We start from the raw sequence: 15,969 nt of genomic DNA, 5'->3' as shown, positions 1-15,969 counted from the left end.
CAAAAGTATACTCAGCAAGTATTTTTCCACGTTTGTGTCACTTTTCCAGATAGAAAGGAGCTAAAGGAAGTGACTGTAAGCTATTAAATGTTTAGAAGGGAAGGGCAGACAAATGAGAATAGAGCACTTGTCCCGAAACAAAGAAACAAAGGATTTTTGAGGCCAAGGTAATTATGACTGACTTTGCGTCTTCTCATATACACTATTACAAGTAACTTGCAGAGGATCCCCTAGCCTTGGTGCTTATAGAGTTTATGGCCAAGGATGATATTGATAACTTAAATACGCAGAGCTCTCAAACGCTCTCACAAACGTTCGTCCTTTTGATCCTCCCAAGAACCACGGGTTATAAAGAGAACGGGTTTCCTTATCTGCACCACAGACATGGGCATTTCAGTGAAGGGAAGGAGACTGCCTGGAGTCCGATATCAGTGCTACTATTCTTAACAGTATCAGGATCATCAACCACCACTGCACTTGATGTGCACCAGATACTCTACCAAACACTCCAAACACAAGATCTGTTACTTGCTCGGGGAGTGCAGCCAGCTAATGGTGAAGCCGACTGCATACCAGGACTACCTGACTCCAAAGCCTGCGTTCTTAACGACGTCACCAGTATTTCTTAAGCTGGGATCTTGAGTTCCCTAAGGAATTGGCAAAGTTTTAAAATTTCACTTTGATATAAATCTTTTAAAGTAAGTTAAGTATACTCTAGAAACTAGATTATATAGAGGACTACTACATAGAATTTGACTCAAACGCCCGGTTCTAGGTTTGCATTTGTGCCAGCACTGATGTCAAAGACCACAGTTTTGCTCAGGCTATTGAGAAAAAACAAAAACAACTGAGGCACACACAAGGAAATATTTATAACCAAGGGGAAAAAAGGATGACGGACACTAGAGATCTTGCAGGAGTGTGGATGGAGATATGCGGGAGCTGAGTCATCGCAAGTTGTGCAGTGGAACACCTGACCGCTGCTGTGGGGCACCTGGGGGCTAATCGGCTGAGCACCGCAGCGAAAAGTGGTTCCTTGTGCCCCAGTGTCCCAGCCTCTGGTCTCGGTCTGCCCGCTGCTTCCCCTGCCCACTGCTCACCTCCTTCTGGGCGGCATCAACAGGCTGGGAGAGCAAGGGCTTTGCACTGCTGACTGCTCCACATCGAGTTCTGGCAGTGGAGCCCGGTCTATACTGGTAAAGCCGCTCCAGCTTCTGGAGGAGCGGGGGGGGGGGGGGGAGGGGGTCTATATAAAGAGAAAATTCTCTTTAATCAGACCAGAAAGAAGTTGGCCAAATTTGAACTTAAAAAAAAAAAAAAAAAAAAAAAAATCACGTTTATAACTTAAATATTTCATGACTTAGCGTTTCTCTTATCAGCTTCTAATCTTATTTTTTCCCTGACTCTGTTTTTGAATGTTTTGTTTTCGATTTACAAAAAGTTAATGTTCTATAGGAAAATGTCTTTTTTAGGGTCTTAGGACACCTCAGAGAAGTCAGTAGAAATAATGGTCGAGAAATACAGGAAAATTTTCAAGAAGGAGTAAGTCAATCATGCATTATAAAATCCTAATAATAATGAGTAGTTTTGAGAACCTAAAGAGGAGATTTCATTCATTCATAATCTTGCCAGCATAAACCCCAAATCAGTATTTTCTCTCAGGCCTTCCTGAATGCAAGTTCATGTTTCAAAATGGCAGACTGGGACATGAATAAACAAACACTGTTGCAGCATGTGGGTGGCATGATATGGAGGGCAATCGTAGCAGAATAAATAAATTTAAAACTATTATCACTGAAAGGAATTAGTGTGTATCTCACACATGCTTTCATGGCCAAAATCACAGGTTTTATGATGTTCGAATGTAAACTGAACACAATGGCCAGAAAACCGAGTTTGAATAATTCCCAAGCATCAAACGCACGCTTGGCTGAATTCTAAGGGCAGAGTAAATGGGCCCTAGGGTTCAAAGTTACAAAAGCAAAGTTCCCTCTCACACTAAAATAGCGTCTGGACAACAGCTCCAACTGAGTGGCCACAGAACGCCATTCTCTTCCGACTGCTACCCCTTGATCTATCGCTATCTTCCCAGACATATTCTCCGAGTGTGGATTCCAGATCAGCATCACCCGAGAACTCACCTGACATCACAAATTCTGAGGGTGAGGCCCAGAAAAGTGTTTTTCACAAGCTCTCCAGGTGGTTCTGATGCACGCTAACGTTTGAGAACCCCTGGCCGAAGACCCACACCCCGCAACGTCCGTTCTTTCTCACAGGTCAGTGCTCAGTCACACAGGGGGCAGAAGACACAGCAGAACCGACAGCACACGCCCACGACACCCTTTCCCTCCCCTCTCGAGCATCTAGTTCTGGCAACACAGCCAGCCCGGACATAACCTCCATTCTCCAGCGCTCTGTGTATAATGAGGACACTCAGGCCCTCACGGCTCAAACTGGGGTGCTCTTAGGTGATTTTCCACCCCTGCCACCCTGCCCCAAAGAATCACTCAGAAACCGTATCTTGCCAAAAACCGCATCTGCCCTTCCAGAAATCTCCCTCATGCTCCGCAACAGGTCTCTGTATTGGGATTCGGAAGGCATCACAGCAACAATGATCACATACACCTGGGTTTAAGAGCCACTGGCCCAAAGAGGGACAGGGGACTGGTGTTTGTTAGAAACAGAGGGAGGCCTTTTTCCTAATCCTCTGTCCCCCCCACCCCCGCCCATATTTTAAGACTATACATCTCTAAAGTGCTGGGCGCCTATTTTAGGAGAAAAGGGAGAAGATGCTACTCTCCGTAGTGGGCTCGACAGCAGTCAGGCCTGGAAGTTAAGCAGGAGGCAGCAGTGCAAAAGGAAGCACGGCACCAACCACGCCGGGCCCTCAGCAGAAAGGAAAAGACAGGAAGTGAGCTCAGCCATAACCATCCCGAGACGAAGACCCTGTCCCTTATCCTTCGTTCCCTGACTGTCGTCCTCAAGCCACTGCCGTCAGGGTCTCCAGCGGGAGAGGCTCCCCTTGGACTGCCGAGAGCACTGGAAGGTAAGGTAACAACCCCGCGGTCAGGACCGGGCTTTCGGGGAAACCCGGCGGATTCCCAGTATGTATGTGCAAATACCTATGACCAGCACACACTGCACACTAAGAGTTTCTTTACCATCTGCCCTGCAACTAATTACAGAAGCCAATTTTACTTTACAGGAGTTTAAAAAGTAGCTCAAATTTCTAATGCTGAGATTTTCTTATTAGTTTATGGAAGAACTTTTGAAACGGCGTGCCCTGCTCACGTAAGCCCTTAATAAAGCATGTTGTTATCTCAGTTCCACATTTAAGGATCTTAAGACTTGTTTTAAGCATTACATAGTTACACATACTTTCACCACTAAGATCAACTGACAAAATTGCCCTTGGGTACTGATATGTTGTATTTTTCTCCGTAAACATGCTTCGCAGAGCCAGAGAACTCCCAGAAGATCGAGTTAGTGGAGAAGAGCACCTTTCCAGAAATTCTAGAGAACTGTCTTCATAGTCTGAATAGTCTGCAACATAAGATACATAAAGAAATATTAATAAAGTGTCAGGTAATCAAGAAGAATCACTATAAAAATAACGAGAGAGCCATGTTTTACAAGACACAAGATAACCATGTCACCTCTTTCTCTCCTTACCCAGGAACAGCTAGATCACTGTGTATCTGATAAACCGGGTTTGGCAAGAACACCTGGGAAACACACCCCGGGCAGTATTTGCATACCAGGGAGCACCGTGTTCTAGCTGGTACCAATAAAGTCTTGTTAACCGGTCCAGAGGTGAAAAAGGATTATCTCTACGGTTTCTCTCCATTATAATCAAGGCTATGTCTGTAGTAAGAGGTGCAAGATGGAAAATCGTGTTTTTTTTTGTTTTTTTTTGTTTTTTTTGCAATTTGTAAAGAGGTGCTTCTAGTAGGTAGCATGTCAATTATTACACTGACAATTCAATCCATTGATAAATTTTTCAGCAGAAAACCTCTGAATGAAATTAATGCCAGTCCTGTCTTCCTCAACTTAGCGTGAGTCCTGCAGACAAGGAGGTTCTGAGGCAGACGACCACCTGGCACGTCTGACAAGTGACAACCTGTGAGACTGTGGCTGCCTCGCAGTGAAGGGGGGAGGGAGAAACGAGGCTAGAGTGGCGGGAGCAGGTCAGGTTAAACATGTCTTTCGTTTTGCGTTCTGCTCGAAGTGCAGCAAAAAGGGCGTGGCGCAAGTCCGGTTCTGGCTCTGAAATCCCACTGGAGCCGTGCAGTGAGAGACGGCGACGGCGCAGGGAGGCACGGGCGGAGGCACCAGGGCCCGGCAGGGGAGGAAGGAGGAGGGCGTGGAGTCGGACAGGCAGATGCTGGGATCCGGGGACTGCAGGGGAGGGGCTGACACAGGGTCAGAGGGTGATCTCCAGGCTTCTGCTTGAACTGCCAAGTGTGAAAGCAGGGTTCGGAGACGGGGCTGACGAGTAAGAGAGAGGTGGAGGAACCAGAGAAGGAATGTGGGTTCCGAGGAGGGCTTTTTAAAGATGGGAGACCCTATACATTGTCTCAAAAATCTAAAAATGAGGAGAGGCAGGGTGACAAGTGCCAGGATTTTAAGAACTGAAGACAGACACTGCCTCCCTTTTAGTAGAGGCAAAGGAGGAGAAAATGGATACAAGCAGCTAAGTGCACAGTTGTGGGTCAGATGAGCAAGTTCTCATCTGGTGGCTGCTATTTCCACAACTGAGTATGAGTGAGGCACAGGTCACCGGAGGCAGGTTAGGGACTAAAAAGAGGGAGAACAGAGCGGAAGAGGTGGAGGAAAGGTCGAGGGTAGGAAAGCAAGCTCCAGGAGAAGGGCAGCACCAATGCCGGTGTGCACTGTGTGCATCCAAGTGACGCTGGTGGTTGTGGTCAGCAAAATAATTGTCCCCCAAGACGTCCACGTCCTAATCCCCACAACCTGTGAGTGTGCGGGGCTCTGGAGCAAAGGGGAATCGAGGTTGCTTATCAGACCTCCAAATAGGGAGATTACCCCGGGTCATCGGAGTGGGCCCAATGCAGCCAGAAGAGTCCCTAAGGTGCAAGAGAAAGGCAGGAGAGTCAGTGTCGCAGCGACGTGAAGTGAGAACGACTTGAGTGGCCCGTTGCTGGCTTTGAAGATGGAGGTGGGGGGGCATGAGCCAACACATGCAGCAGCCCCCGGGAATCTGGGAAGGGCAAGTAAATGGCTTCTCCCCGAGAGCCTCCCGAAAGGACTGTAGTTCCCCCGAGGCCCATTATGGACTTCTGACCTTCAGAGAACTTTAACAAATTCGTGTTGTTTTATGTCACCGATACACAGACTTCCGTGACAGCAGCAGTCGGACAGTAATAGAGCGGTCGCCATAAATACTACAGCACAGCCGCATTCTTTGGGCACCCTGGTGTGCCAAACATGATTCCAAGTGCTTCGGGTATATTAAATGTCTCAGTCCTCACAGCCATCCGACAAGGGAGCTAAGCAGGCTTGGTGCCATTTTACAAGCGGAAGAGCAGAGGCAGAAAAGGTTACGTAAATTAAACTGCCGAAGGGTACATCTCTCTCTGCGGCAAAGCCAGCCTTCGAACCTGAGTCTGACTACCGAGCCTTACGCTCAACCAGAAAGTGTTACCAGGGGACTTCGACATTTACCGTCTACACAAACTGGAAAGCTTGTTAAAGCTGACGCCTGGGCCTCACCCCCAGCAGGTCAGGAGTGGGGACACTCCCGGATACCGCTGTCAGACTGCCAAGTGGTCTCGGAGTGGCGCGGTGTTCCTGTACCTCTCTCACGGCCTCCCGGTGACTCTACACGGCTTACCCGATGCCATGACTCAGACACAGGCGCGAAAAGGCCGTCTGCTGAATGCCAGCTGGCACTGTGTTAAGTACTTTACAACGATTACCTTACTGAATCCCAAAAATGAAACCACACAGTAGGCACTGTTATTACCATTTCCGAAGCGAGGAAACGGACGTTTATAGCATTAAGCTAACTCGCCAAAGGTCACGTGAGCTATCCATGTCACGGCGAGGAACCGAACCCAATGCTCACCTTTGAAAGCTGCCCTTTTACCGACCCTAGCGCCCTCTCAGCCAAGTAAAAGTAGAAGCGGAAAAACAGCGGGAGAAATCTCAATTTGGTGTTAAAAAGAAGGCACGCTGACGTACCGTCCCTCCGCGTGGGATTAGCAGCCAAACAAAAGTCGGCAGTCTACACCACACCTGCACCTTGCATTCTAGTCCCCACTGGCTACCGTGACTAAAGGCCACCGCTGGCTTCAAGGTCAGATCAGCTGTAGTCCTCCACATAAAGCCCCTTCCTCGACCACCGGGGCTTCTCTACACTACACACAGAACTTACTTTGTGTCACTGCTACCTTCCCAGTAGGGAGCCGCGCATGCTTCTTATCCCTCTTTGTCTACACCGACAGGCTTGCTTATAAGCTCCTGGGAGGGAGTCTTTGCCTTCTCCACGTAGTGTTCTGGACTCTCCTGGCATTTCTCACTCTCGTTCTTTTCCCTCTCTGTGTGCCTTCGGTTCTCTCATACTTACAGATACATGACAAAGAGATGAAGCGACTGTGGCTCAAAGTGACAAAGGTAAGAACCGGCAAAGACGTCACTCTTAAATCCCAACACGGTGGCTGCTCATACGGACAACCACGAGAACTTACTACGCCAGTGGAGACCAGCCAACGCTCGCTAGAGGGAAGGCCGCGCCACCTGCCAAACACTCTCGAAGGCACAGGAAGTAGCGTAACAACGGAGCATGATGGTTAAAGTCCAACTTGAGAACGAAGCCACACGGCCTGGGTTTGAATCTGCCTTTCACCGCTTACTCGCCACGTGGGCTTGGATGACGCTCTGTCTCGGCTCACGGTTTACAAGATGGGGAGAAGAGGCCCCGCTAAATTCAGAGTTAGTCGATGTGAAGAGGAAACAAAGCACCGAATGTGAAGTGCTTATATCATCTACACAATAAGCACCGGCAGGATATGCAAAATAACACTCAGTGTTAAGGATGAATTTTCAAAACTCCCTGGTGGTAGTAACTGTAGATTAAAATACGTATCGTATTAGGAACCTCAAGTAGGAATAATGCTTCTGTTTTTGAAGTTGGCTCCGTGCCCAAAGTGGGGCTTGAACTCCCCCCCGTGACCCTGAGATCAAGAGTCGCATGCTCTACTGACTGGGCCATCCAGGTGCCCCGGAAAAATAATGTGAATGTTTTAAAATTAAGATGTCTTTAAAATTATTCAAAACCCCCCATTTCCAGCTCAAAGACTACCCTCCTAACTTGATCTGGAGAGGAGTGTCATATCCAAGATGAATATAAATAGCCCAGAATAAACTGTCAAAGTGATCATCAATTGCAAGGATGCCGGTGATTATCCAGCACTGCACCTGCTGAGTATAAAGTGCATAAAGAGCAAAGCTTCTGTGCATCTTTAAGTATTTGCCAGGATTCCATCTACAAAGTCAAGATTTTCATTCATAGGTCTGATTTTACTTATTAAAAAAATTTTCTTATACATTTATTTATTTTTGATAGAGAGAGACATAGCACAGGTGGGGGGAGGGGCAGAGAGAGAGGGAGACACGGAATCCGAAGCAGGCTCCGAGCTGTCAGCACAGAGCCTGACGCGGGGCTCGACGTGGGGCTCGACCTCACAGACCACGAGATCATGACCTGAGCCGAAGTCGGACGCTTAACCGACTGAGCCACCCAGGTGCCCCTATCGGTCCGATTTTAATATGTAAAAAAAAATAAAGTTCTTTTCTTTTTAATTAAAAAATAAAAATATATTAACGTGTTTTCCAAGATTACTTTTTTTTTTTTTTTTTAATTTTTTTTAACGTTTATTTATTTTTGGGACAGAGAGAGACAGATCATGAACGGGGGAGGGGCAGAGAGAGAGGGAGACACAGAATCGGAAGCAGGCTCCAGGCTCTGAGCCATCAGCCCAGAGCCCGACGCGGGGCTCAAACTCACGGACCGCGAGATGGTGACCTGAGCTGAAGTCGGTCGCTCAACCAACTGAGCCACCCAGGTGCCCCTCCAAGATTACTTTTTAATGGCTCTTTAAAACTAGGGTAAGTGGAACACGACTCAGTGGTGCAAACGTCCAATTCTTTCTCCAAGTCTTACTAATCCTGATCAGCCTCCTCTCCTCCAGACCACCACTCCCTGCATCCTCATAAAGGCTCTCTCACTGCGTAGCCAAGGGAGGCCCACTCCTCACTTGTTCCCTGCCAGCCCCTCCCTGTTACCTTTCCCCCACTTTCTCGGGAGGCTAGCATATTAAGATTGTGTGTCTGCCAGCGAGTCCTGGAACAGACCTGTTGCTGACATGGCACACAGGGGCTTGAACAGCCGGCCCTTCCGGCCCTGGGCGCTTCCTGTCCCCACAGCAGTACCTAAGGCCACCAAATCCCCATAGCCTCTGGTCACTTGGGAGTTCCCCTGGCCATTTTACCTGCAGTCTGAAGCTTCTCTCACGCCTACATTAGGATTCATCCTCCCAGGAGGGTAATCCTGAATCAAGTGGGTTTGTGCTAACTGGTTTTTGTTTCTGAAGTGCCAGAATTTCCTGACTTTAAGGTTCTCTGGAGTCTAGGCCCCACAGAGCTCTACGTGAAGGGGTGGGGTGAGGGGAGAAGGGACAAGGGGCAATGTAGGCACAGGAACGTCTGGACATGTTCGAGACACTCTCTGGAAAGTGGCTTCAAAAAGCTTTTCAATTCTGTTTGATCCTACGTCTTTGTATTTACTCTGGCAGCTTTAGAGATAGAGAATGCAGAAACTTCACAGAGTTAAAAGTCTGAAGAATTTACCATCAGTGGGTCACTCTGAAATTTCCCAGTTGGCTTTACAGTTTTTAACACTGGTTTTTAAACGTGTTTCATAGGGGCGCCTGGGTGGCTCAGTCAGTTAAATGTCCGACTTCGGCTCAGGTCATGATCTCACGGTTTGTGAGTTTGAGCCCCGCCCCTCGTCGGGCTCTGTGCTTACAGCTCGGAGCCTGGAGCCTGCTTTGGATTCTGTCTCCTTCTCTCTCTGACCCTCCCCACTTGTGCTCTGTCTCTCAAAAATAAATAAAAATGAAAAAAAAAAAAAAAAGTGTTTCATAAATATGAAAAAAACCCAGGTAGGACATACAGCATATCAATAACACAAAATACTTGGGTGCCCATCATGCAGTTTCAGAGAATATTATCATCACTTCTGAAGTTCCCGTTGGTACCATTTTCCGATTTGAACTGATGAATTCCCTTCCCCACCCCAGAGGTTACCAAGATCCTGAATGTCTGCTCACCATTCTCTTGCTTTTCTTTTCTTTTTTTTTTAAATATGAAATTTATTGTCAAATTGGTTTCTACACACCACCACTGGAAAGTTTCCCATGCTCTTGCTTTTCTTTATGCTTCTGCTACTTTTTGCTACCATATGCTCTTACTATTTTGCATCTCTATCACAGTTTCATGTTACAACTTTTTGATCTTTCCGTAAATAAAATATCACACGTCTTCTTCTTCAATGACTTGATTTTTAGCTCATCATTTTGTTCCTGGGATTCCTGTGGGTATAATTCATTTACTTACAAAGTGATATGGATTCCAAGGAATGGATGTGTGACTTCTGATGGACACCTGGGCCGATGCCAGTGCAGAGACGGACATTCTTGTAAATGCCTCCTGATGGGTCCCGTGAGCTTAGTGAGGCACTGTAGGGACGTGGCAGCCACAACCTGCCGATGGCCGACCGTTTTCCACAGGGGTCGGACAGTGGTCTCCACTGCTTCAGCGACATCTGACACGCCCACCTTGTAATTTTCGCCTGTCTAGCAGCTGGGAAAGAGAGTCCACTGGGTTCTCAAAATTACACGAACCCAGCTTCTCATAAGATTGGGCGTCATGTTACATATTCATGTTATCATTTTAAGATTTTCAATTCTGTGAAGTACCTACTAACATCTTTGCCCATATTCACACTGGATATTTTTCTATTTTTCACTTGTAAGTTTGAAATAGATTCGAATCCTGTGTCAGGTATATAGGTGTTGCAGTATTTTCTCATGGCTTGTGTTGTCTTTTCACTCTATTTAAGGTTTTCCTTTTGTTCTCTGTAAGGGAATTTCTTTTAAATTTTTTCCCCTTTATCTTTTGATATCCCCATTTCCCCATCCCCGTCCCCTGCTTTTGACAACCAATAATCTGTTCTCCATATCTATATGCTGTTCCTTTTTGGTTTTTTGCTTTTTAAGATTCCACATACAAATGAGAGGATGTGGTATTTGTCTTTCTCTGACTTACTTCATGTAGCATGAGCCCTCAACGTCCATCACGTTCTTACAAAAGAAGGCAAGATTTCCTTCTTTTCCTAAGGACTGACTTGTGTGTGTGTGTGTATACACCACAATTTCTTTAACCATTCATCCATCAGTGGACACTTAGGTTGTTTCCATATCTTCGCTATTGTGAATAATGCTACAATGAATACGGGGGTGCAAATATCTCTCCAAGTTAGTGTTTTTGTTTTCTTTGGACAAAGAGCCCATGGTAGAATTGCTAGACACGGTAATTCTATTTTTCACGTTTTGATGAACCTCCATACTGTTTTCCACAGTGGCTGAACCAATTTACATTCCCACCAATAGTACACAAGAGTTCCCTTCTCTCCACATTCAAACTAACACTTGGTTTTTTTTGTTTGCTTGTTTTTTTGTCTTTTGACAACAGCCATTCTAACAGGTGTGAGGTGATATCTCATTGTGGTTTTGATTTGCATCTTTGTACGATTAACGATGTTGAGCATCTTTTCCTGCACCTTTTTTGGCCATCTATCTGTATGTCTTTGGAAAAATGTCTGTTTAGATCTACTGCCCATTTTTTTTTTAAATTGAATTGTATTTCTGCTATTGAGTTGTACGAGTTTTCTATATATTGTGGATACGAGCCCCTTAATAGACGTATATTTACAAATATTTTCTCCTATTCAGTAGGCTGCCTTTTCATTTTGTTGACGGTTTCCTTTGCAGTGAAGAAGCTTTTTAGCAGGATGTTATTTTTGCTCAGTTACGTTTGCTTTTGTTGCTTTTGCTTTTGGTAGCAGATTTAAGAACTCATCACCAAGACCTATGGCAAGGAGATTACCACCTATGTTTTCTTCTAGGAGTTTTATGGTCTCAAGGCTTACGTTCACGTCTTTAATCCACCTTCAGTTAATTTTTGTGTTTGGTATAAGATAGTGGTCAAGTTTCATTTTCATGCATGTAGCTGTCCGGTATTCCCAGTGCTACTTATTGAAGACACTGCCCTTTTCCTATTGTATATTCTTGACTCCACGGTCATAAGTTGACCATATATGTGAGATTTTACCTCTGGGCTATATATCTTCCATTAATTTAGGTGTATGTTTTTATGCTACATGCTGTTTTATTTACTGTAGCTTTGTGGTACAGTTTGAAGTCAGAGTGCAATGCCCCCAGCTTTGTTCTTTCTCAAGGTTGCTTTGGCTATTTGGCTTTTTTTGTGGTTCCACACAAACGTTAGGATTATTTATTCCACTTCTCTGAAAAACGCCCTTGGAATGTTGATGGGGATTGTAATGAATCTGTAGATTGTTTGGGGTAGTATGGGTATTTTAACAATACTGATTCTTCTAGGTCACAAGCACAGAATATCTTTCCATTTACTTGCATCTTCTTCAATTTCTTTCATTAACATCTCATAGTTTTGTTGTGGTTGTTTTTTTTAAATACACAGGTCTTTCACTTCCTTGGTTAAGTTTATTTCTAAGTATTTTATTCTTTTTGATACAGTTGTAAATAGGATTGTTTTCTTCATTTCTCTTTCAGGTGGTTTGTTGTTATCGTACAGAAATGCAAGATTTTTGTATATTGATTTGTATCCTGCAAATCTGCTAAATTTGCTTATTAGTTCTAATAGTTTTTTGATGGAGTCTTTAGAGTTTTCTGTACTGCTTTGTTGGGCGTTTTTATCATAAATACTGAATATTGTCAAATGCTTTTTCCTCATCTATTGAGATGATATGATTTTTATCCTTTATTTGGTAAATGTAGCATATCACACTGACTTATTTGCAGATGTTGAACCATTTTTGTATCCTTAGAATAAATTCCACTTGATCATGGTGTCTGATCCACTTAGTAGATTACCGAGTTTGGTTTGGTAACATTTTGTTGATGATTTCTGCATTAGTGTTCCTCAGAGATACTGGCCTGTAATTTTCTTAAAGTGTCCTTATCTGCTTTTGGTACCACCAGGGTAATGCTGGCCTCACAAAACAAAGTCTGAAAGAGTTTCCTCCTCTTCTGTGTTTTGGAAGAGTTTGGAAGACTTTGAGAGAAGAGTCTCGTGTTAATTCTTCTTTTAATACCTGGTAGAATTCCCCAGTGAGGCCTGGACTTCTCTCTGTTGGGAGGTTTTTGATTACGATTCAATCTCCTTACTAGTAACCAGTCGATTGAGATTTTCTATTTCATTTTATTTAGTGCTGGTAGTTAGTATGATTCTAGGAATTTATCCATTTCTTCTAGGTGGTCCAATGTGTTGGCATATAATTGCTCACAATAGTGCCTGACAAATCTTTAAATACATGACATCAGTTGTAACATCTCCTGTTCCATTCTATTTATTTGATTCTGCTCTTTTCCTGGTAAATCTAGTTAAAGGCTTATCAATTTTGTTCGCTTTTTCAAAGTACCAGTATCTTAGTTTTGCTGATTTTGTCTACTGTCTTTTGGGTCTCTATTTCATTGATTTCTGCTCTAATCTTTATTATTTCCTTCCTTCTACTACATTTGGGCTTTGTTTCTTCTGCTATTTCTATTTCCTTGAGATGAATAGTTAGGTTGACACTTTTCTTGTTTCTTGAAGTAAGCATTTATCCCTAGGAACTCCTGTCTTACAACTGTTTTTGTGGGGTGCCTGGGTGGCTCAGTCGGCTAAGCGTCAGACTTCAGCTCAGGTCACGATCTCACAGTTCATGAGTTCAAGCCCCGCATCGGGCTCCATGCTGACAGCTTGGAGCCTGCCTCAGATTCTGTGTCTCCCTCTCTCTCTGCCCCTCCCCTGCTCATGCTCTCTCTCTCAAAAATAAAAAAACATTAAAAAAAATTTTTTTTAATTGTTTTTGCTATAGCTCACAAATTTTGGCGTATTTTCATTTTCGTTTGTCTTGAGGCATTTTATTTCTCCTTTGATTTCTTCTTTGACTCCCTGATTGTTCAGGAGTATGTAGTTTAATCTCCACATATTTGTGAAGTTCCCAGTTTTCTCCATTTTTTTAAATTTTATTTTATTTTTATTTTTGGGACAGAGAGAGAGCATGAACGGGGGAGGGGCAGAGAGAGAGGGAGACACAGAATCGGAAACAGGCTCCAGGCTCCGAGCCATCAGCCCAGAGCCTGACGCGGGGCTCGAACTCACGGACCGCGAGATCGTGACCTGGCTGAAGTCGGACGCTTAACCGACTGCGCCACCCAGGCGCCCCTCAGTTTTCTCCATTTAATTCATTTCTAGTTTCATACTATTTATTGTGATCAGAAAAGATGCTTGATAGGATTTAAATCCCCTTAAATTTATTAAGATTTCTTTTGTGGCCTAACATATGATCTAACCTGGAAAATGTTCCACGTTCACTTGAGAAGAATTTGTTATCTGCTCCTTTGGGACAGAATGTTCTAATATATCTGTTAAGTCCATCTGATCTAACATGTCATTTAAGGTGGTTTCCTTGTTGATTTTCAGTCTGGATGGTCTATCCATTGATAGAAGTGGAATGTTAAAAATACCCTACTATTATTGTATTGCTGTGTACTTCTCCCTTTAGATCTGGCAATAGTTGCCTTCTGTATTTAGGTGCTCCTATGTAGGGTGCATAAGTATGTATGAATTTCGTATCCTTTTGTTGGACTGACCCCTTTATCACTATGTGGCACCTATCTTTGCCTCTTATTACTGCCTGTTTTCAAGTCTATTTTGTCTGATAGGAATATAGCTACTCCAGCTTTCTTCTGATTTCCATTTGCATGAATTATCTTTTCACCTTCTGGGACCCCCATAAGGTAGTTAGTCCATGTGATGTTGTCCCATAGCCCCTTAATCTATTGTAACTTGTTTTCATTTTTTCTTTTTGCTGCTCTGACTGGATGAGTTCTAATGCTCTGCCTTTGAGTTCATGGATCCTTTCTTCTGCTTTATCTAGTTGTCTCTGGACCCCTCTCAAGTGTAACCCGCCAATCTCAGTCTAGTCAAATTTTCAACCCCTTTCTTTAAGATTAGCACTTTTTGTTTAGAAATCCTTCCCTACTCAAAGATCATAAAGATGCCTTCCTATACTGCCTTTCAAAGTTTTACAGTTTTGTCTTCCACACATTTCATCGTTAATCATCCTGGAACAGATTTCTGGGTATGGTGTTAGGTAGCAGTCCAATTTCATTTTTATGGAATAAAACTGTTCTCATACCAATTACTGAAAAGCTCACCCTCTACCTAATCTAAGAATGCCAGCTCTGTACAAACCAAGGTTTTATATCTGTATATGTTTTGCATGAGCCTGTCCTCAATCAATACGTCTATTCTTTCCCAATGCCTCACTGCCTTAAACTATTGTGAAATGGTCATTCTTCTCTTCATTCTTCTTCAAGATTGGCTATTTTATTTTAGGCTCTTTACCACTGTTAAGTTTTAAGATCAGCACTGAACCTGTAAATTTATTTAGCATGAAGTGACATCTTCTCAATATTGAATCTACTAACCAATGAACGTGAATTATCTCCCATGTATTTAGTCCTTCTTTAATGTTTCTAAATAAAGTTTTATAACCAGCTAGTCGTAACTTTTTTTGCTAAGTGTAAGGACACATGGATGTATCAAATGGTTTTTCTACATATAGAAAGACAGTAATGTTTGTTGCCCTTCAACTGTTACTGTGGTGAATTTCACCAATGGATTTTCTAATGTCAAACCAACTGTGCATTCCAACCCTATGTGGTCATAGGTTTTAATACATTGCTGGACTTAATTCCATAACATTTGCTTGTGAGTTCTGTATCCGTGTCCACAAATGAGAAATCCCTAGAACTGAGCTTTCCCATACTGTTCTCTTCTGATTTTGAGCCAAGTTATTTAAATAATCTAAAATGAATTCGGAGTTGTATTAGTTTCCTAGGGCTGCTCCGACAAACTATCACAAACTTGGTGGATCAGAACAACAGAAGTTTATTCTGCCATAGTTCTGAAGGCCAGAAGTCAAAAACTTGGTGTCAACAGGGCCCTCTCCCTCACAAGTATCTAGGGGCAAATCCTTCCTCGCCTCTTGCGGTGTCTGGTGGCTCGAGTGCCCTGGCTTGGGATGGCATCACTCCGATCGCTGCCTGTGTCCTCACACGGCCTTCTCCCCTGTGGGTTCCAAATCTCCCCCTCCTTTTCATTGGCTCTAGTATCCACTCAAATCCCAGATGATCTCATTCTTTTATTTTTTTTTAATTTTTTTTTAACATTTATTTATTTTCAAGAGACAGAGAGAGACAGAGTGTGAGTGGGGGAGGGGCAGAGAGAGAGGGAGACACCGAATCCGAAGCAGGTTTCAGGCTCTGAGCTGTCAGCGCAGAGCCCAACGGGGGGCTCGAACCCACCGACCGTGAGATCATGACCTGAGCTGAAGTCGGACGCCTAAACGACTGAGCCACCCAGGCGTCCCCCAGACTATCTCATTCTTTTTTTTTTTTTTTTTTTTTTAATGTTTATTTATTTTTGAGACAGAGAGAGACACAGCATGAACGGGGGAGGGCCAGAGAGAGAGGGAGACACAGAATCTGAAGCAGGCTCCAGGCTCTGAGCCGCCAGCACAGAGCCCGACGCGGGGCTCGAACTCACGGACCGTGAGATCATGACCTGAGCCGAAGT

General features: G+C 44.1%; 1 protein-coding gene and 1 long non-coding RNA gene across 17 annotated transcripts in view; one reads left to right on the top strand and one right to left on the bottom strand.

The window, feature by feature from the left end:
• PHF20L1 (PHD finger protein 20 like 1) overlaps window positions 1–15,969 on the bottom strand; it is an 87,336-nt gene that overhangs the window by 18,589 nt on the left and 52,778 nt on the right. For 10 of the 16 annotated variants that reach the window (XM_058699110.1, XM_058699108.1, XM_058699106.1 and 7 more), the window contains 2 exons: window positions 9,640–9,885; window positions 3,379–3,543 (listed from right to left, as the gene is read on the bottom strand). The exons of 2 other annotated variants lie outside the window; for them this stretch is intronic. In XM_058699110.1, the coding sequence (XP_058555093.1) occupies window positions 3,379–3,543; window positions 9,640–9,885 (411 nt within the window). The remainder of the gene's footprint in view (window positions 1–3,378; window positions 3,544–9,639; window positions 9,886–15,969) is intronic. 4 more of the 16 variants (XM_058699117.1, XM_058699119.1, XM_058699118.1 and 1 more) reach the window with 1 other exon arrangement.
• The window catches only part of LOC131494661 (uncharacterized), a 101,230-nt gene continuing 92,853 nt past the window's right edge, over window positions 7,593–15,969 (top strand). Inside the window, exon 1 of the long non-coding RNA XR_009253531.1 lies at window positions 7,593–7,766. This is a non-coding gene — a long non-coding RNA (uncharacterized LOC131494661). The remainder of the gene's footprint in view (window positions 7,767–15,969) is intronic.

Source organism: Neofelis nebulosa, chromosome 14, assembly GCF_028018385.1.
Source record: "Neofelis nebulosa isolate mNeoNeb1 chromosome 14, mNeoNeb1.pri, whole genome shotgun sequence".
NCBI classification, from domain to species: domain Eukaryota; kingdom Metazoa; phylum Chordata; class Mammalia; order Carnivora; family Felidae; genus Neofelis; species Neofelis nebulosa.
The sequence above is the reverse complement of the archived record's forward strand: the minus strand, read 5'-3'. Positions and strand labels throughout refer to the sequence as shown.